Source organism: Hippichthys cyanospilos, chromosome 21 (genome assembly GCF_059441005.1).
Source record: "Hippichthys cyanospilos isolate Australia breed blue-spotted pipefish chromosome 21, RoL_Hcya_1.0, whole genome shotgun sequence".
Classification (NCBI taxonomy): Eukaryota; Metazoa; Chordata; class Actinopteri; order Syngnathiformes; family Syngnathidae; genus Hippichthys; species Hippichthys cyanospilos.
In genome coordinates, this window is record NC_142389.1 from 7373799 (window position 1) to 7389489 (window position 15691).

The following is a 15691-nucleotide window of genomic DNA, read 5'->3' on the forward strand; positions in this document are numbered from 1 at the left end:
TCCGAGGCCAGTCTTCCAGCTGACGCAATTCAGGGAAATAGTCTCCGGAGGCGTTTGTGGTCGCGAGGGCGGAGTAGCAGAGCTCCCGCACATGATGTCAGTGCTGAGAATTGTCCTGCGATATGGCTTTGAATACCTACCCAAACCTTCCCCATACCGTTCCTCAAAATGTTCCCTTCTCCCCTAACTGGGAATTCAGATTGGTCCTTGACGAATTGCCCATTCGACCCCAGGGTCCGGCGTGTTGCCACCCGGTCTCCAAGGGTACGATCCAGAGCAAGGCTTTGCAACATATAGCACCGCGGTGCTCATGTGAACAGATGTTGTGTGTTGCGTTCTCTCCGGTGCAGGCAGATGCTCGGCCTCCACGGTCAACTTGCCGAGACAGGTGGACCCTGTCATTAACAACAGGCTGTCCAAGTCCTCTGCCACACTCTGGAACTCCCCCAGCAGAAGTAAGGACGACCCAACGTCAATGTCCACCAGGCTTCCCTTCCCTCCTCATCCCGCTCCACCTTCCCCCTTTTCGCTTACCCTAATCTGGATTTTGGTTTTTCTTTTATTATTATAATTGTCGTGTCTGGTGACCTGCCTGCCTGCCTGTGCTTGGTGACTGGTCATTCGCCACACGCCTCCCCAACACTCTCACGGTCTCTTATGCATCGTGTTTTTTGTTTTTTTTTTGGATTCATTTTGTTGTGTTGTGTATAATTTAAGTCGCCTCTGCATTTTGGATCTTCTTACTTTTGATATCATAGCACCATGCTTTGTGGCATTTTCATGTGGTGTCTTTTTCCACATTTCTGTTGGTGGCTTGGTGTGATGGTGGTGGTGCTATCGGTGGTAGATATAGAGCGCTCTCAAGAGCTAATCAGGGTAACAGAAAGTGCATGAATGTACGTTTCTGTTCATGATATTGAATTTTGACAAGACTGTCTGTGTTTATTAAACAAAACTTTGCTTTACTTAATCAGTATTGTAGAACAGCAGTTCTCAAATGGTGAAACCACTTCTGGGTTTACGTGAGATTATCAGAGATGATCAGAATATGATAGGATTTTATTTAATGCTGTGACAGGAACATTGCAGGTTTCTTTTTCAAATTAAGAGCAAATCAATTGGAACATAATGCATTGTATTGCTAAATGGTACTGTAGCTTTTGCAACTCATTGCATGCCTTTGTTTGTTGGGTTTTATATAGATGAATATATCATTAGTGTCCAGGAGACAAGCCAGAAATAAAAGTAGATGGTCTTCTGGAGATACTAAATAAAACAGGCCTAGAGCTATCGTTACACATGCAATTCCAAAGGTTAATAAATCATACATGGATTGCACAGCACTCTGTGTTAGATGTACATAGTTTTTGTTTGTTTTTTTTCATCCAAAAATGCATTACGCTTGTTGCGGGGTACTTGGCTTAAAAAAACAGAAAAAAAAAACACAGAAAAAAACTTCACAGGGGTACATTATTGAAAAAAGATTGAGAACCACTGTTGTAGAATACAGATTGAACCCTACTAATGTTGTTAAACAGCATTATTGTTAAGACAACCAAATCGACGCCAAGAGCAGGTACTTTTGTTTTGTCGTGCTGTAAGTCAGCTTGCTAATATGCTCAATGGGATTTTTTTTCTTCTTCTTCCAACTACAATATATATATATATATATATATATATATATATATATATATATATATATATATATATATATATATATATATATATATATATATATATTTGAACTTGTATCAGCCATTTCAGATATACCAGTCTCATATACTATTCTAGACTGTATCTCCTACTCTGTAATTAGCAGTTACACGCTGTTGTTGCGAAGCTTCAGGTTTATGCGTGATTGTTACATCTACGGGCATTCGGGAACTGAAACATATTGCATCTTTACAAAGTTGCAATCCCAGGGTCATTGGTAGAGAGAGTCTGCTGACATTTCCACATGAACGCAACCAGCACACTACCCACACACAATCAGCAACAACGCAGCCTCCTTCTTGCCGCATTGGAGAAAGAGGAGAGGAGGCGGCGGTACACCGCCGTTGCCTAGCAACAGGAGGTAGTCAATTTATTGGTTCGCCGTAAAGCACACAGCGAAGGTGACAGCGTGTGCTCTTATATAAAGAAGGCAGTTTATGATCCAAAAGCAATTTCACATGTACCCGTGAGCACTAAACATGGTATGATTTCACTATCATAGCTGCGGTGTATGCTGATGTTGTTACTGTGTATACTTTTGTGAATGTCAGCTTTAAAAAAAAAAGAAAAAAGAAGAAAGTGAGAGATTCAGCCATATACAGTATGAATCTTGTGGAACTGTTTTTTTTTTTTGTGGAAGGAAGGAATTCTGAAAGCTATTGACCACCCTGATAAGAGTCTGAATAGTGGTTTATGGTTTACATTTTCCATGCATCTTCCTCAAACGGTCATGATTTTATGAAAGCATCATGACATGGTTTGATTTACATACCAGAAAACATTTGTTGATGCATGAGGTTTCCTCGTCCCAAACCATTACTATATAAGTGTTGTGATTAATCACATGACCAGCGTTTCCATCATAGGAAAGTTACAACTTACTAAAAATGACCCCAAACACTTATTGTAGTATGTTTTGTCCAATAAGCAGACCAGATGTTTTGGTTTGTGTGTGATGTGTTTATGCTGGCAAATAAGCATCATGCTTGTACATTTTTCCGTGTGTTGTCATTTAATGTCTGAACATACAATCATATAGTAATACACATCCAGTACTTAAAATTCTCAGTTGTACTTAACTTGAAGGGATACTTTACTGATTTTAGCCATTTTAGTTTTCTAAAATTAATATAACTGAAATTATTTTCTTTTACAATGAATACCTTGTAAAATACATTGTGCCACTTAGTGTCAAGCCTCAACTGAGTGACATCAAATGTGCCGAGCGTTCGGGTAGTAATCACAGCTCGCCTTGTGACTGTCACATGACCAACATAAAAAAAAAAAAAAACAGGTGAGCCGTGATGGTTGTTGTGGTCGTTGCTTAAGCCTTGAGCACATACGATCTCACTTGTGCATGAAAAATAATGTAGTTATCAGTTGGAAACAAAATAAACATCTTTTTTTTCTGCCATGATTGGCTAAATTATTAAAGAAGAACTCAAATTTTGACCCATGTTAGCATATTACAAAGGGATCGTAAACCTTTAGCTTCATTTTGTGAGGTGTGGTTTATGACGTGCTAGTGAGGTTCTTGGTGCTTGCTTCTGGGTGGTAATTAATAGTGTGGTAGGACTATTCCATTTTTTATTCACGCAACCCTGAACATTGGCGAGCACGATTCGGATCAAGAAAGACTTCAGAACAGGTGTTGCAGAGTTGACGATGGCCTGATATTGACGGTGCCCTCTTGTGTCCAGCCCGCAGCCTGCGTCTGAGCCCGTGGGAGAGCAGAATCGTGGAGCGGCTGATGACGCCTACGCTGTCTTTCCTGGCTCGCAGTCGCAGCGCCGCCACCCTCCTCAACAACAGTGACTCTTGTGAGTGTTCAAGTTGAAGCATGCGTGCGTTTGTTATTAGCATGAGGTACTAGAGATAAGACACAAATCCCATGAGACAAGATGTCTCATGAGATTGAGCCCATAAGAATGAGACAAGGCGAAATAAATTGTACATAATAATGTAAAAATTCAAGTTTGCAAGAAAAAAAAAATCTAAATCTAGCTGAGGTATATATAGTTCAATAAAATGCACACATTTTTTTTTTTTTAAACCATTTCTTCAACTGGTATACCAAAATAAAACCACACAGGTGATTTGAAAGTAATAAGCACATTCTGAATCCCTCCTGGGCTGCTTTTAGGAAACATTTATGGATTTGGATAAAAGTATAAAACGATGTTTTTTTTAGGGTATAAACAGGAAACCAAATAACACATTTCCGCTTAATAATGAATTACCTTTTTAAAAAATATATTTAACAATCATCATTTTTTTAACTTAAGTTTAAACTGAGATTTTAGACTGGTCTCCCCCCAAAAATATTTTTCAATGAGACAATGTGATTTCAGACATACTTGACTCAGCCTGGTGCTTTCAAAAGTGATCAGTGGCAACGGCAACCGTTTTAGGTCATCATCAGTGTAAAGTTGTGATTCAAGCCTATTGAACTGCTATATTGCACGTTAGTGCTTCTAGCTAGCAGCTAATTTATGCGCAACGCTGTGCTAAACTCTGGCAGCAGATAAGAGAACATCTGCTTAATTGAGTGGATTTTTTTGAGTGGCTTGACTTGGCAATTGAATGCAGTTTCAGAACAACATTACTTTATTTACATCATGAGTCGTGACTCCCACCTCACTCTGAGAGAGGAACAGTTTGTGCTTTAGTCATCGTTTGTTATTATTCCAACATGCTTCCGGGAAGAACTCCAAAATAAAAGCGTGCCAAAGGCATTCGTGCCCATATATCATTTGGTATCGTAAGTATTGCCGTGCAGGGACGAGAAATTTCGTAGCTTTCTAATCTCAGGGAAACGTGTCGTACGAGATCTTGTCCCATACTTATGAGATACTAAAAATAAGGTCAGACAATTTATTATGGCAATATGCTATGTCTTGTGAACTTTGTCACCCTTGATATTTAATAACACCCTGCATGGTGTGTGTAATTGTGTGTGTGTGACCCCCTGTCTCTGCATGTGTAAACACTACTCAGACCCTCATCACTGCTCCCGTTCAGCTTCAGCCAGTCCGCTCAACGCCTGCTCCCACCACCAGCACCAGAGCTCGGCAGAGCGCTGGAGGTTCTCCTCTGCCAGCACACCTGACATCACTCAGCGCCAACGTCAGCGGAACTCCACACCGGTACGCTGTGCCATGTCGCGGTCAATCAACTTTTTGTTGTATTTAACATGGGTGTCAATAAGATGATGAATGTAGGAAACTACCTTAATTGAATTTCATACTGAGACATCTAGTCCATACTTAGAATAAAGAGCCACCCATAACGTTCATAATGTTGCCAGGCAACAAGTGTGAACTTGCTTTCTTTTTTAAAGTCATGTGAGGCTGTACATACTGTTTATTTTACGCCAGTAGTTCTCAAATGGGACCGTCCACGTTGAAAGCCTTGAAAATTTGAATCCTTTAAGTTCTTAAAAATAAGTTTGGAGTAAGATATTCAATTTCATTATCATAAGAACTCAGTCTTTCCCATGTCAAAATGACCCAAATTGTCATATGCCACTTCGGACCATCTCTCAATCAGTCTATAACTATTTTTTTTCATATGTGAATCATTTTTAAAATTGATCTTTTGTGTGATCACAAAGAATAGCACACTGTGTTGATACTAATTTATTTGCACAAATATTAATTCCCAATTCATTTTGTTATTATTTTTTGTGATTGTTTTATTTCCTAATAGTTCAAGAGACCACTATATCAATCCAAGTGTTTCATAAATCGGACTGTTGACACAGCACCTTTATTTATTTATTCATTTTCACAGGCAAGTACACAAGTGGCTGAAAAAAAGTTTGACAACCGTTGTTTTATTCTTTAGGACTTTGTATTCAACCACCAAAAAAAAGAGCCACGCCCATTTCTAAACATGATTTATTTTGACTTGGTTTCAAAGAGTGATGCGCAAATAAATCCTACAGGCAAGGAAAAATGACTAACCCATGGTTGGACAAGGAACAAACAATTGTTGGAAATAAATAAAATAAATGCTACACGCCTCTATAATGCAAATAATAATTATAATAATAATAATTAATAATATTTTTTTTTAAACCAAACAAAAATGAAAAGCAATAATAACTTATGAGAAGACATATGTACTGTATGTATCTGTTTGATATGAAACTCAAAGAATACCATATAAAAGGATAAGAATGAATAAACTCATCCACCTGAATAATCGCTCAAGGGGAGCTCAGCAAACCTCACATCCCTCCAGCAAACAATAGTTTCCATTCCGGATGCTAAGATAACTGCTGCATGCTTCATTAATATTTCTGATTCAAGAGCTACGTGGTCGGTGTCCTAATCCAAAGTAGTGCAAGTATCTTGATGAATATTGATGACTTTTCACTGTGGCCCTGTAAAAATACATTTAGCTGCTGGCTGCACCTTCACACGAATAGACAAAATGAACTGAGAAGCGGTGTAAATATGCAAGCCTCAAGGCTGCCTTATGCAGTGGAATGGAAGGATTAGAGGAAAATTATATGAATAATACTCATTGCTAGTTACTTTAAAGTTGACCTGAATACGGTAATTCCCCTAATATAAGACTCATTTATGCATCTGATAAACTTTATCTTAAAAATGTGTTTTTTTTGTGTTTTTTTTTTTTTTTTTTAAGTTAGACACTAATCAAGGATGATTGATACGAGTGTTTTGAGTTTTGACGCACAGATGTGCATTTTTGTATCGCCTTATCCTTATTTAAAATAATTACCGTAACGGGACGAGCTAGGTGTATGCCAATTGGCTGTTAGTATCAAGTGCCTGTTGCAGCTAACAGCAGCTGAAGTTGCTATGGCATTTTCATTAAAAGAAGCGAACAGACTGAACCAAGGTCCGAGTCCGTCCTTGTTCACGCACAGTAATATTACTAAAAATGAGAGGAAAAAGTTTTATCTCCAGTTGATTCAAATTAAAAGTGCATCGGTTTGAGTGTGGAAAGGTAATCCAGTTGACTTGTTTATGAGTTGCATATATACACGATCATGAACTTGGTGAAACTCGGATGCTGCTCAACTGTGGGTATTTATGGTAAAATTAACTCGAACTGCGTCGCGAGGAAAAGGAAAAGCAACAGCTTCCTGTGCATTCATCATTACGGTGGTGAGGCACTCACTGACCGCTCACAATGTGGGAAATCTGAAAAACACTTAACACGCAACAAATATTTTACGAATATGAAAACGAGAAAATATGAATAGTTTACAAAAGATTAGGTTTATTCTGTTTTGTTATAGTTGCCAAGTGTTGGCCCATCTTATACACTGTGATGTTGAAAGTATTAGAATTTGACCCCTAAATTAAGAGTGTGTCTTAAACACAAGTGCGTCTTAAATCTGGAGAAGAATGGTAGTTCATGCTTGACTGCGATGGCGGCTCGGTGGAACACTGAGCAGCACATGCGCCTCGCAGTTAAGGAAACCGAGTTTGAATCCAGCTGGCTCTGGCCTTCCTGTGTGGAGTTTGCATGTTCTCCCTGAGCCCGCGTGTGTTCCCTCCGGGCACACCGTCTTCCTCCCACACTCCAAAAACATGCATGGCAGGTGTCTTGGACATACTAAATTTTGTCCAATGGTTGGTTTGTGTTTGTGGGCCCTGCGATTGGCTGGAAACCAGTTCAGGGTCTCCAGGGTAAGCCTGTGACCCTTGTGAGGATACGCGGCTAAAGATAATGGATCGATGGATGCTTGACTGCCCCCTACTGGTTAAAAATCAAACAGCAAAAACTGTGCCGATACACGGTTTGTACTGACAGATTATATTCTCAACTGCGTGCATCTGCAAGAAAGGTCGACGTAAAAAACGGCGCAGCAAATACGTTTCCAGCGGATTTATTTTTGTTGTTGTCTTTTTCAAGGTTGATAAAAAGAAGAAAGAGAAGAAAGACAAGGAGAGAGAGAATGAGAAAGAGAAGAGCGCACTGACTAAAGAGAGAGTACAGAAGAAAAGGCAAACCGCATCGCCCACCACAATCACAAGGGGATCCCTGCCAGATTCCAGGTATTGCTTCTCCAAAACTTTTCAGTGACCCAAAAAGCATCTTTTCTGTTTTTGTAACAGTTAATCCATCATAGAGGAAAGTTATTTATACTTGGAGCCGTATTGTTTTGAACAGATGGTCTAAAATGCTCTCATCTGAGTACTAAGAGTAGCTCTGCTGGACTCGGTTCATTCACCCTTTCGGGCATGAGCGCGACTATTTGGATGAGAGCGAGAAGCTCTTAGACAGCTTTCGTCTTTCACCTCCCTCGAGCTAGAAAATGGTATCAACACAAAGTGGAGTCCCTCTCACATATGCTTCCACTTACCCTAGTTTTTTTTTTTTTGTACACTCGTCTAGCTGGAAACTCACTTCTTGACACTGTGACAGTCCCGTTTGCTTTTTGTTTCCTATTTTAGCACCCCCAAGCCAAGAACCAGACCTCCATCACCGGCTCCTCCCAAAAGTCGGCCCTTATCGCCTTTGGCACCAGCGGGTTCTAAGACGCCCACGGGGAAAAAGACACCCCCCCCTCCTGGTTCCAAGACTCGACCCAAACGGGCCCAGACACCCGCCAGAGTGCAGCCCCAGACGGTCACTACGGTCGCCGTGGAAACCAGCCAAGAACCCAAGGAGTCTGACTCGCCACAAGAGAAAAAGGGTGAGTGTGGTAACCATGGTGATGATATCTGTCCTTCAAGGTGACTTCAGCTTTTGGCCGCCATCCATATTGCAGCACTGTTGTGTGGAAATTTTAGGGCCCTGCACAGTATTTTGGGGAATTTTGTTTTGAAACACAAATATATTGGTGATGAATACAGTGCACAAATATGCATGGTCTTTAATTGTTAAACTACAGTTTTTTGACAATTGCATTTTATAAATTCATTCATAATGAGTTATTTCTATTTCAAGTAACATATAATGAAAGTAACTATTGAGTGTATTCAGAATGGCTTTTATTCAATCTTAGACATAGAAATTGAAGATTAATTTGATAGCACTTTTTTAGGCCGATACAGAAATTAAAATACAGTAGATTACTCAATTCATTTCAGTTCTTCAATGTGAAACTCCTGTAGAGTCCTGAGACATAAAGTGTAACGTTGAATGATTTTACTTGTTGTAATTTTGATCATTAAAGCTTACATCTAACCAAATTCAGTCACCATTTCAAGAAATTAGATTGTTACTAGCTTGTTTATTTGCTTTCTGCTCAGTATTTTCCAGTGGGTTTAATGAATCTGCGTGTTTCGCTTTTTGAATTGTTAAATAGATTAACTATTTTTACTTTTGGTCAAATTTATATAGATGCACCATATTGTCTTTATTGTATGTATACTTTTTGGCGAGATTTTGATTTCTACATTTGGCTAGATGGAAATCTGAACTTATTCATTGCCGTTCTTGTCAAAAGTCATCAGTGGATCCCAGTAAAAAAATATTTTTAATGTCAAAAGGTTTCTCATTTTCTCCAGATGCGGTTTTAGAATTTTTCCTTCCTCTTCTGGGAACTTTGTTCAGGGGATGCCGTTGTGTATTTGTCATGTTCTGCATGATTTCTTTTTCACCTGTGAATCCCTTTGAGGCTGTGGTGATTCAGGGTTATACAAATAAACTTGAGTTCACTTCACTATAATAAATATTTTGTCAAATTTGTATTTACGTGACCGTGTCAACCAAAACTGAGCATTATTGTGTCTTTATAGTTTTTGTGTTCGCTCTCATCATTAGAATATGCGGATCTATCAAATAATTTGGTAAATGTTGCTTATTCAGACACACAGCACTGTAACTATGTATATTTTATGGCATATAATTTTTCATGAATATGTCCCATTCCTCTCCCGTAGACTCCTCTAGTGTGTCAGCTACTACCCCAGCTGCATCTCCTTCCCCCAGCCCATCACTTGTTGATTCCTCCTCTGGTTCCACACCTAAAGAAGAGCTCCCTGCAGTCCACTCCGCAAATAATCCTGCCACCCCTCAAGCTGCGGCGCCCAGCAGACCCTCAGCCGGCACCAACGACCCCGAGGAAGCCGCTCGCGTCCTGGCTGAAAAACGCAGGCAAGCGCGGGAGCAGCGAGAGAGGGAGGAGCAGGAGCGTCAAGAGCAGGAGCACAAGAACAGGTCGGCTTGAGGAATCCATTATGCGCCATCCTGTATGTGTAGACGTCAAAAAAATACTTCCACGTCATGCGTACCGTGCACTCATCCTTCCAGGATCCTCCGGGAGGAGGCCATGGCGCGGGATGCCGAGGAGAGAAAACGCAGAGAGGAGGAAGCTCGTTTCATGGCCGAGCAGCAGCGTTTGAGGGATGAAGCCCAGCGAGCTGAAGAGGAGAAAGAGGCCGTGGAGCGCGCCAAAGCTGAGCAGGAGGAGAACGACAGGCTCCAAAAACAGGTCGGCGCTTGAGCGAATGAGGGATTTATTTATTTCCGATACGTGATAGTTAAAGAGATACTAAGCTTATCTAGCAATAAAAGGTTTAGCCTTGTATAATTATAAACACTAGAAAACACTTGAATTATGACAGTATATTTTAAGAATTAGATATGTGTGTGTGTATGTATGTATATGTATAAATGTATATATATATATATATATATATATATATATATATATATATATATATATATATATATATATATATTTAAAGAGAGAAAGAGAGAGAGAATGTTTTTTTTTTTGTTTTTCTTGCTTTAGTACTATGTGACTGCTGTACTTTGTTAGTTTCACACTCTTAAAGGGATACTGAATTTATTTAGCTATTCGATGGAGTAACTTTTTCTATTGCAGGGTTACGTCGATATTTTTCTGACAATTATTCTTCCTTTTAAGTCAAAGTAGTCATAAACTAGTAATTTTAGTTGTTAAAAAAAAAAATCAAATTCTACCGCGTGGATTTGCATTATTTACCACATCTCTTTCATTCTTATCTTGCTATTTTTATTAATATTTATGCCTCCTTTTAAATTGAACTAGACGGAAAAAAAAAAGATAGAAAATATATAGATTTGGTGTACCGGTGTTTCTTTTTTTAAACAAAAGCAAAAAAAAAAGGGACAAAAAAGCCCCACAATAAATGACAGAACGCTGTACTTAATTTGATATCTAAACTATTTCTCGTTTCTCAAATCATTTTTCCTAATGCTGTCGACTGAGAATGCACAAGGCTCAGGTAACAACCACTCACGGCTCACCGTTTTCTGGGTTCGGTCATGTGAGCTGTGATTGGTTGTTGTCTGAGTCTCGAGCTCATGTGATGTCAACTTTAATCTACAGCAGGTAGCAAAATGTGTTTTTAAATGTACCAATTGTACTTGACATATAATCATCAAATTATTAATAGACACAACATTAACTTTTTACTGCTCAAAATGGATTTTGAAAAACGTTTTCTATCCTTTTAAGAGTATGAAACCAGCACATTAAAGTGCAGGTCGCACAGTACTAAAACAAAAATAGAAAAAAAAATCCTCCTAATTTAGCATGTTCAAACAGAAGCTAAAATATAAACAGATTGTCCTTAAAAATATATACATTGTTTTGTCTTCTAATAAGTTGTTAATCACTGTTGTCATACCGTGTGCCACTTTATAATTCCAGCATTTATCCTCATACACAGCCACACCTCCTCCGCCTACTAGGTCTTCTCCAATAGCATCCAATGTAAATACTGTTGGTACTGTAAAGCCCTCAAATTTCCATTAAGGACACCAATCACCCATCCACGCTGAGAGGCCATTTACCATCTGGGCTGTTTAATGCATAGAAGCATGGCCTGCGCTGTCTGGCATCTGGGCAGATTAAGAAAGGGGAGAATATGTACGCCGCTGTCACGGATTATATGCATCACGCGTGAGCCCTAATAGTCAGAGAGGTCCCTTGTCTGCCCTGGCACATGCCAGCTGGTGACCTCCATAATAGCGATGAGTGGCGGCTGAGGGAGCCATTGTGACGGAGGAGATAGTGACAGGCCTGTGTTGCTTGTGTCTCCTTCGCTGATCGCCTGCGGTGGGCTGACGGGCAGACAAGCGGCGTCAGTGTACGCCAGGGTCCAACTCTCGGCTATCCTTGACTTCCCTTAGCTCCTTCAATGGATCCATTGTTCTAAATGACAGTGATTGAGACTGGCGCTAATCATATATGTCCTGCACAAGATGTTGGACTCGGTCTAGAAATATGTGTGGATATGAGCTACCTGCCCGTTTTCTTGTCTGCTCATGACAGAGCCGAACTGAATATTTTGCAGTCACTACAAGTTTGATGGCATTGCTAACTTCAGCACATATCTGCTCGGGGCGGACTGAGTTGTGTAAACATTCACTCAACCATGTAATAGAGTTTATTACTACTGTACCGTACATCAAATAATCCCTGTGGCCCGCAGCACTGGCTGGCCATTAAGCGCCCTCTGGTGGATGTCTGCAGCAATATGTTTTGCTGTATATGGTCTATAAATACTAAAGGGGCCTCAGTTGTAATTTCAGGAAATAAAGTTGTTTTGGGTTTTATTGGGGGGGAGAAATATTTTGAGGTTGGAAGATTGAAATTTTCAAAATTTAAGTTATAATCGCAATGTGTATGTTTTTTTTTAGATAAAGTATATTTTATAGTGATGAAATCACAGGAATAGTCATACATATTATTTTTAAATAAAGGTCATAAAATACAAATTTGAGGTTAGAATTCAACGCAATTATATATCAAAATCTATTTTCAGTGAATCAAGATTTATTTAAAGATTTGACTTGTTAAAAAAAAAAAAGAATCCGTGCAAATGGTTCAGACTGAATTTAAAATAAGTGTTAATGTTAACATAATGTTAACTTGCTTAAACGTCACAATTTCCTGTTTAGTAGTTACTGCAAAGATGTCATTTAAACCACCCATCCGGCATTCAGCCAGTGATTTAGCTCATTTTCAAATAATTAACTTTTAAAATGATCAATTAATCACATTAATTTGATTTATGACCCAGTCTTAATAGATATAAACGGTAATATTTTTAGGGAAGGAAATGCTTTTGGGGGGGGGGGATTAAATATCTTGTTCCTACTAAAAAAAAATGTAATGGTAAAATGTTTATGTCAATTGAAAACTCTAGTTTGTTCTTAGGATGGATAATAATTCATGAGTAAATTATTACAAAGCAAACCCAAAATTCCATGCTTGCATGCGTGCCTTAGAAGGTGTATATTTTGACCCGATTCCAGAGGGAGGAGGCCGAGGCGAAAGCACGCGAAGAGGCCGAGCAGCAGCGCATCGAGAGGGAAAAGCACTTCCAGAAAGAAGAGCAGGAGCGACTGGAGAGAAAGAAGGTGAGAAGAAGCATATCCTTAAAGGTCCACCCTAGTCCATCTTGAGGGAACCACAGCTAAACGTTTTGTTTTTTGCTGTGTGTTCAGCGTCTTGAGGAGATCATGAAAAGAACTCGTAAGAGTGACGCGGGAGAAAAAGTTAGTGGAAATCTTCGAAAATAAAATCTGCTGTCTTTTTCTGTTGTTGTTGGAATAACATTATGATTTGTGTTGTTTACAGAAGGATGTGAAGGTGTCTCCACAGGTCAATGGAAAGGACACAAGCCTTAGTAAAGGTAAAATATTAACCAATCTGTGCTACCATAATGGACTCAAGAAAAAAAACTGTTTTCAAAGATGAATTTGTGCCATTAACTGCACCAGAAAATGACAAACTCAATATAGAGGGCACTAAAGTTTTTTTCTCCCCAAACACAGCCCTTAAACATTCCATAATATCATCTTTGTGACAGGCGAAAACCTGCAGAGTCCTGCCGCAAGCGCATCCGGTCCTGCTGTAAACGGAGTGCAGTCTGACAGTCATCAGAATGGCGTGGCAGCCAACGGCGAGTTTGATCAGATTATGCAGCTGAACAGCAACGCCAACCCCGCTGCTGCTCAAAGCGGACTGGTCACGGGAGGGGAGCCCTTCCTGATGAAAGCCGGCCCCATGAAACCTCAGCATGTTGCAGGTATACAAAGACTAACTGATTGACATTAAAATATATATATATATATATATATATATATATATATATATATATATATATATACAATACGTTGAAAAAGTGTGTTGTGTTAGTTTTAAAGTTTAAATTGATGTACATGTGTGGTATGGGAAAAGTAAACTATAATAATAAATAAAATAAATAAAATATAATAAATCATAAAATAAATGATGAACCAAGGAATACGACACTTATTTCGGCATTTTCCTCTTGTAAAAGTTAATATTTTGTCCACGCTCAGCTAACAACCAATCACAGTTCAGCTTGTGAATGTCACATGACCAAACCCAGAAAAAAGGTGAGCCGTGGTTAGCTGAGCCCTAAGAACATTTTCGTTTTCAGTCGACAGTATTAATAATTCAGTTCTAATATTACACAAAACATGAACTTTTATTGCTGCAAATGGCTAAATTAGTATTGTATCAATTTGAAAGAAATGTACATGTTCACAAGCCTTGCGAACATTTTCAACAGCATGTGCTAAAGTGTTTTTATTAAAGCTTTGATCATTCAGTTGTGATTTTACACAAAACATTAACTTTTTACTGCTGCAAATGGTTAAATGAGTTAATGTCAATGTGAAACAAAAGGAAAGAAATTTACACTATCACAAGCCACTAAAAAGTCCATTTGTATAATGTCACCTATAATATAGCATAAAATTAGCTATTATTACCAGAAAAAGATGCCACAAAATTGTTCAGTCATGTCGCGCTCGGAAACTGTTTACTTTCAATTATTTTTTATGGCTCATTTTAAACCTATTTTTATTGTAGACCACACAGTTATGGTTTTTAAATATGAACCTACACAAACGAATAACGGGGCAAGATTAAAAACAAACTGCTAATATTTTTTTGGATAAACAGGGACTTTTTTTTTTCTTAAATATGCAAGGACACATCAGCAATATGTTTTATATGTCTCCTTTTCTTTTGCAGAGGTCCTGTGAGTCCCCCATCCATAATTGGACACGCGCCTTACGTCTCTGCTTGAGCATAGAGATCCATGTCACACCACTACAGCTTATACAGTAAATAAACAAATTAAAATAGTGTGCCAAACAAACGACACGCCCTTGCTGACTCCATGACAACATGCAGGATCCGACACAGGAGGAAAAAGGAGTTTGAAAACAACATCTGAAAGAATGAAAAAAAAAAAAAAAGATCATTTAGTATTCTCTGTCTTCAACATGAGTTTTGGTGCAAGTGTTATTGAAACGTCACATGCAGATTTTGCGGTGCACCTTAAAGATGACTGAATTTTTAGAAAATACAGTATAAGACCCCTAGGGGTAAAAAAAAAAAAAAAAAGACATCTTGTTTGACAATGGTTGTTATTATTACCGTCGTTCTGATATTGTTAAGTTGAACAATGTGTGTTTGTTGTTTTTTTTGTCTTGAAATGTTGAGTTATTTAACATGGAGGAGCAGACAGTGTATGTAAATGTAAAATGAGCCTGGCTGCCTACAGGCCTCCTGTCGCAGGGGATCTATGAAATAAAGCTTTATGAAAGGGAAGCAACATTTCTGCCTTTTATACCTCCAAGTAAACCAGGTGGCAAATTCAGCAAGATATTTTGAGAGAGATGTGAAGGTGCGTATCCTTTATTTAACACCTTGTAAATTTGTGATGAAATGATTATGACAATAGTGTCGCATGTTTGCATTACAGTAGATGGAAACGCTGACAAAATGGAGGCAAGTTGCCAGCTACAAGGTAATATCTAAATCACAGGTCTAGATTTGGTTGCCAGGAAGCTGGAGCCAAGGTTTTTATTTATTTTTTTTATTCAGCTCATTTAATCTCATGACATTGTGCAGGTCTAATGTTATGTCCACGTTGACTTCAGTGCTTTAAAGGTATGTACAGACAATTGACAAATATTTTTGTGGGGTTTTCACTCTATCCTTTTATTCCTTTCTATT

At 38.8% G+C, this 15691-nt stretch overlaps 1 protein-coding gene across 5 annotated transcripts in view; it reads left to right on the forward strand.

The window, feature by feature from the left end:
• map7d1b (MAP7 domain containing 1b) overlaps positions 1-15283 on the forward strand; it is a 34649-nt gene extending 19366 nt beyond the window's left edge. For 2 of the 5 annotated variants that reach the window (XM_088405245.1, XM_088405247.1), the window contains 12 exons: positions 351-455; positions 3414-3533; positions 4711-4859; positions 7606-7748; positions 8148-8389; positions 9582-9858; positions 9952-10132; positions 12949-13053; positions 13141-13191; positions 13274-13328; positions 13506-13724; positions 14702-15283. In XM_088405245.1, the coding sequence (XP_088261371.1) occupies positions 351-455; positions 3414-3533; positions 4711-4859; positions 7606-7748; positions 8148-8389; positions 9582-9858; positions 9952-10132; positions 12949-13053; positions 13141-13191; positions 13274-13328; positions 13506-13724; positions 14702-14712 (1658 nt within the window). In that variant the 3' untranslated portion in view covers positions 14713-15283. The remainder of the gene's footprint in view (positions 1-350; positions 456-3413; positions 3534-4710; positions 4860-7605; positions 7749-8147; positions 8390-9581; positions 9859-9951; positions 10133-12948; positions 13054-13140; positions 13192-13273; positions 13329-13505; positions 13725-14701) is intronic. The other 3 variants (XM_088405249.1, XM_088405250.1, XM_088405248.1) reach the window with 2 other exon arrangements.
• Positions 15284-15691: the final 408 nt, after the last annotated feature.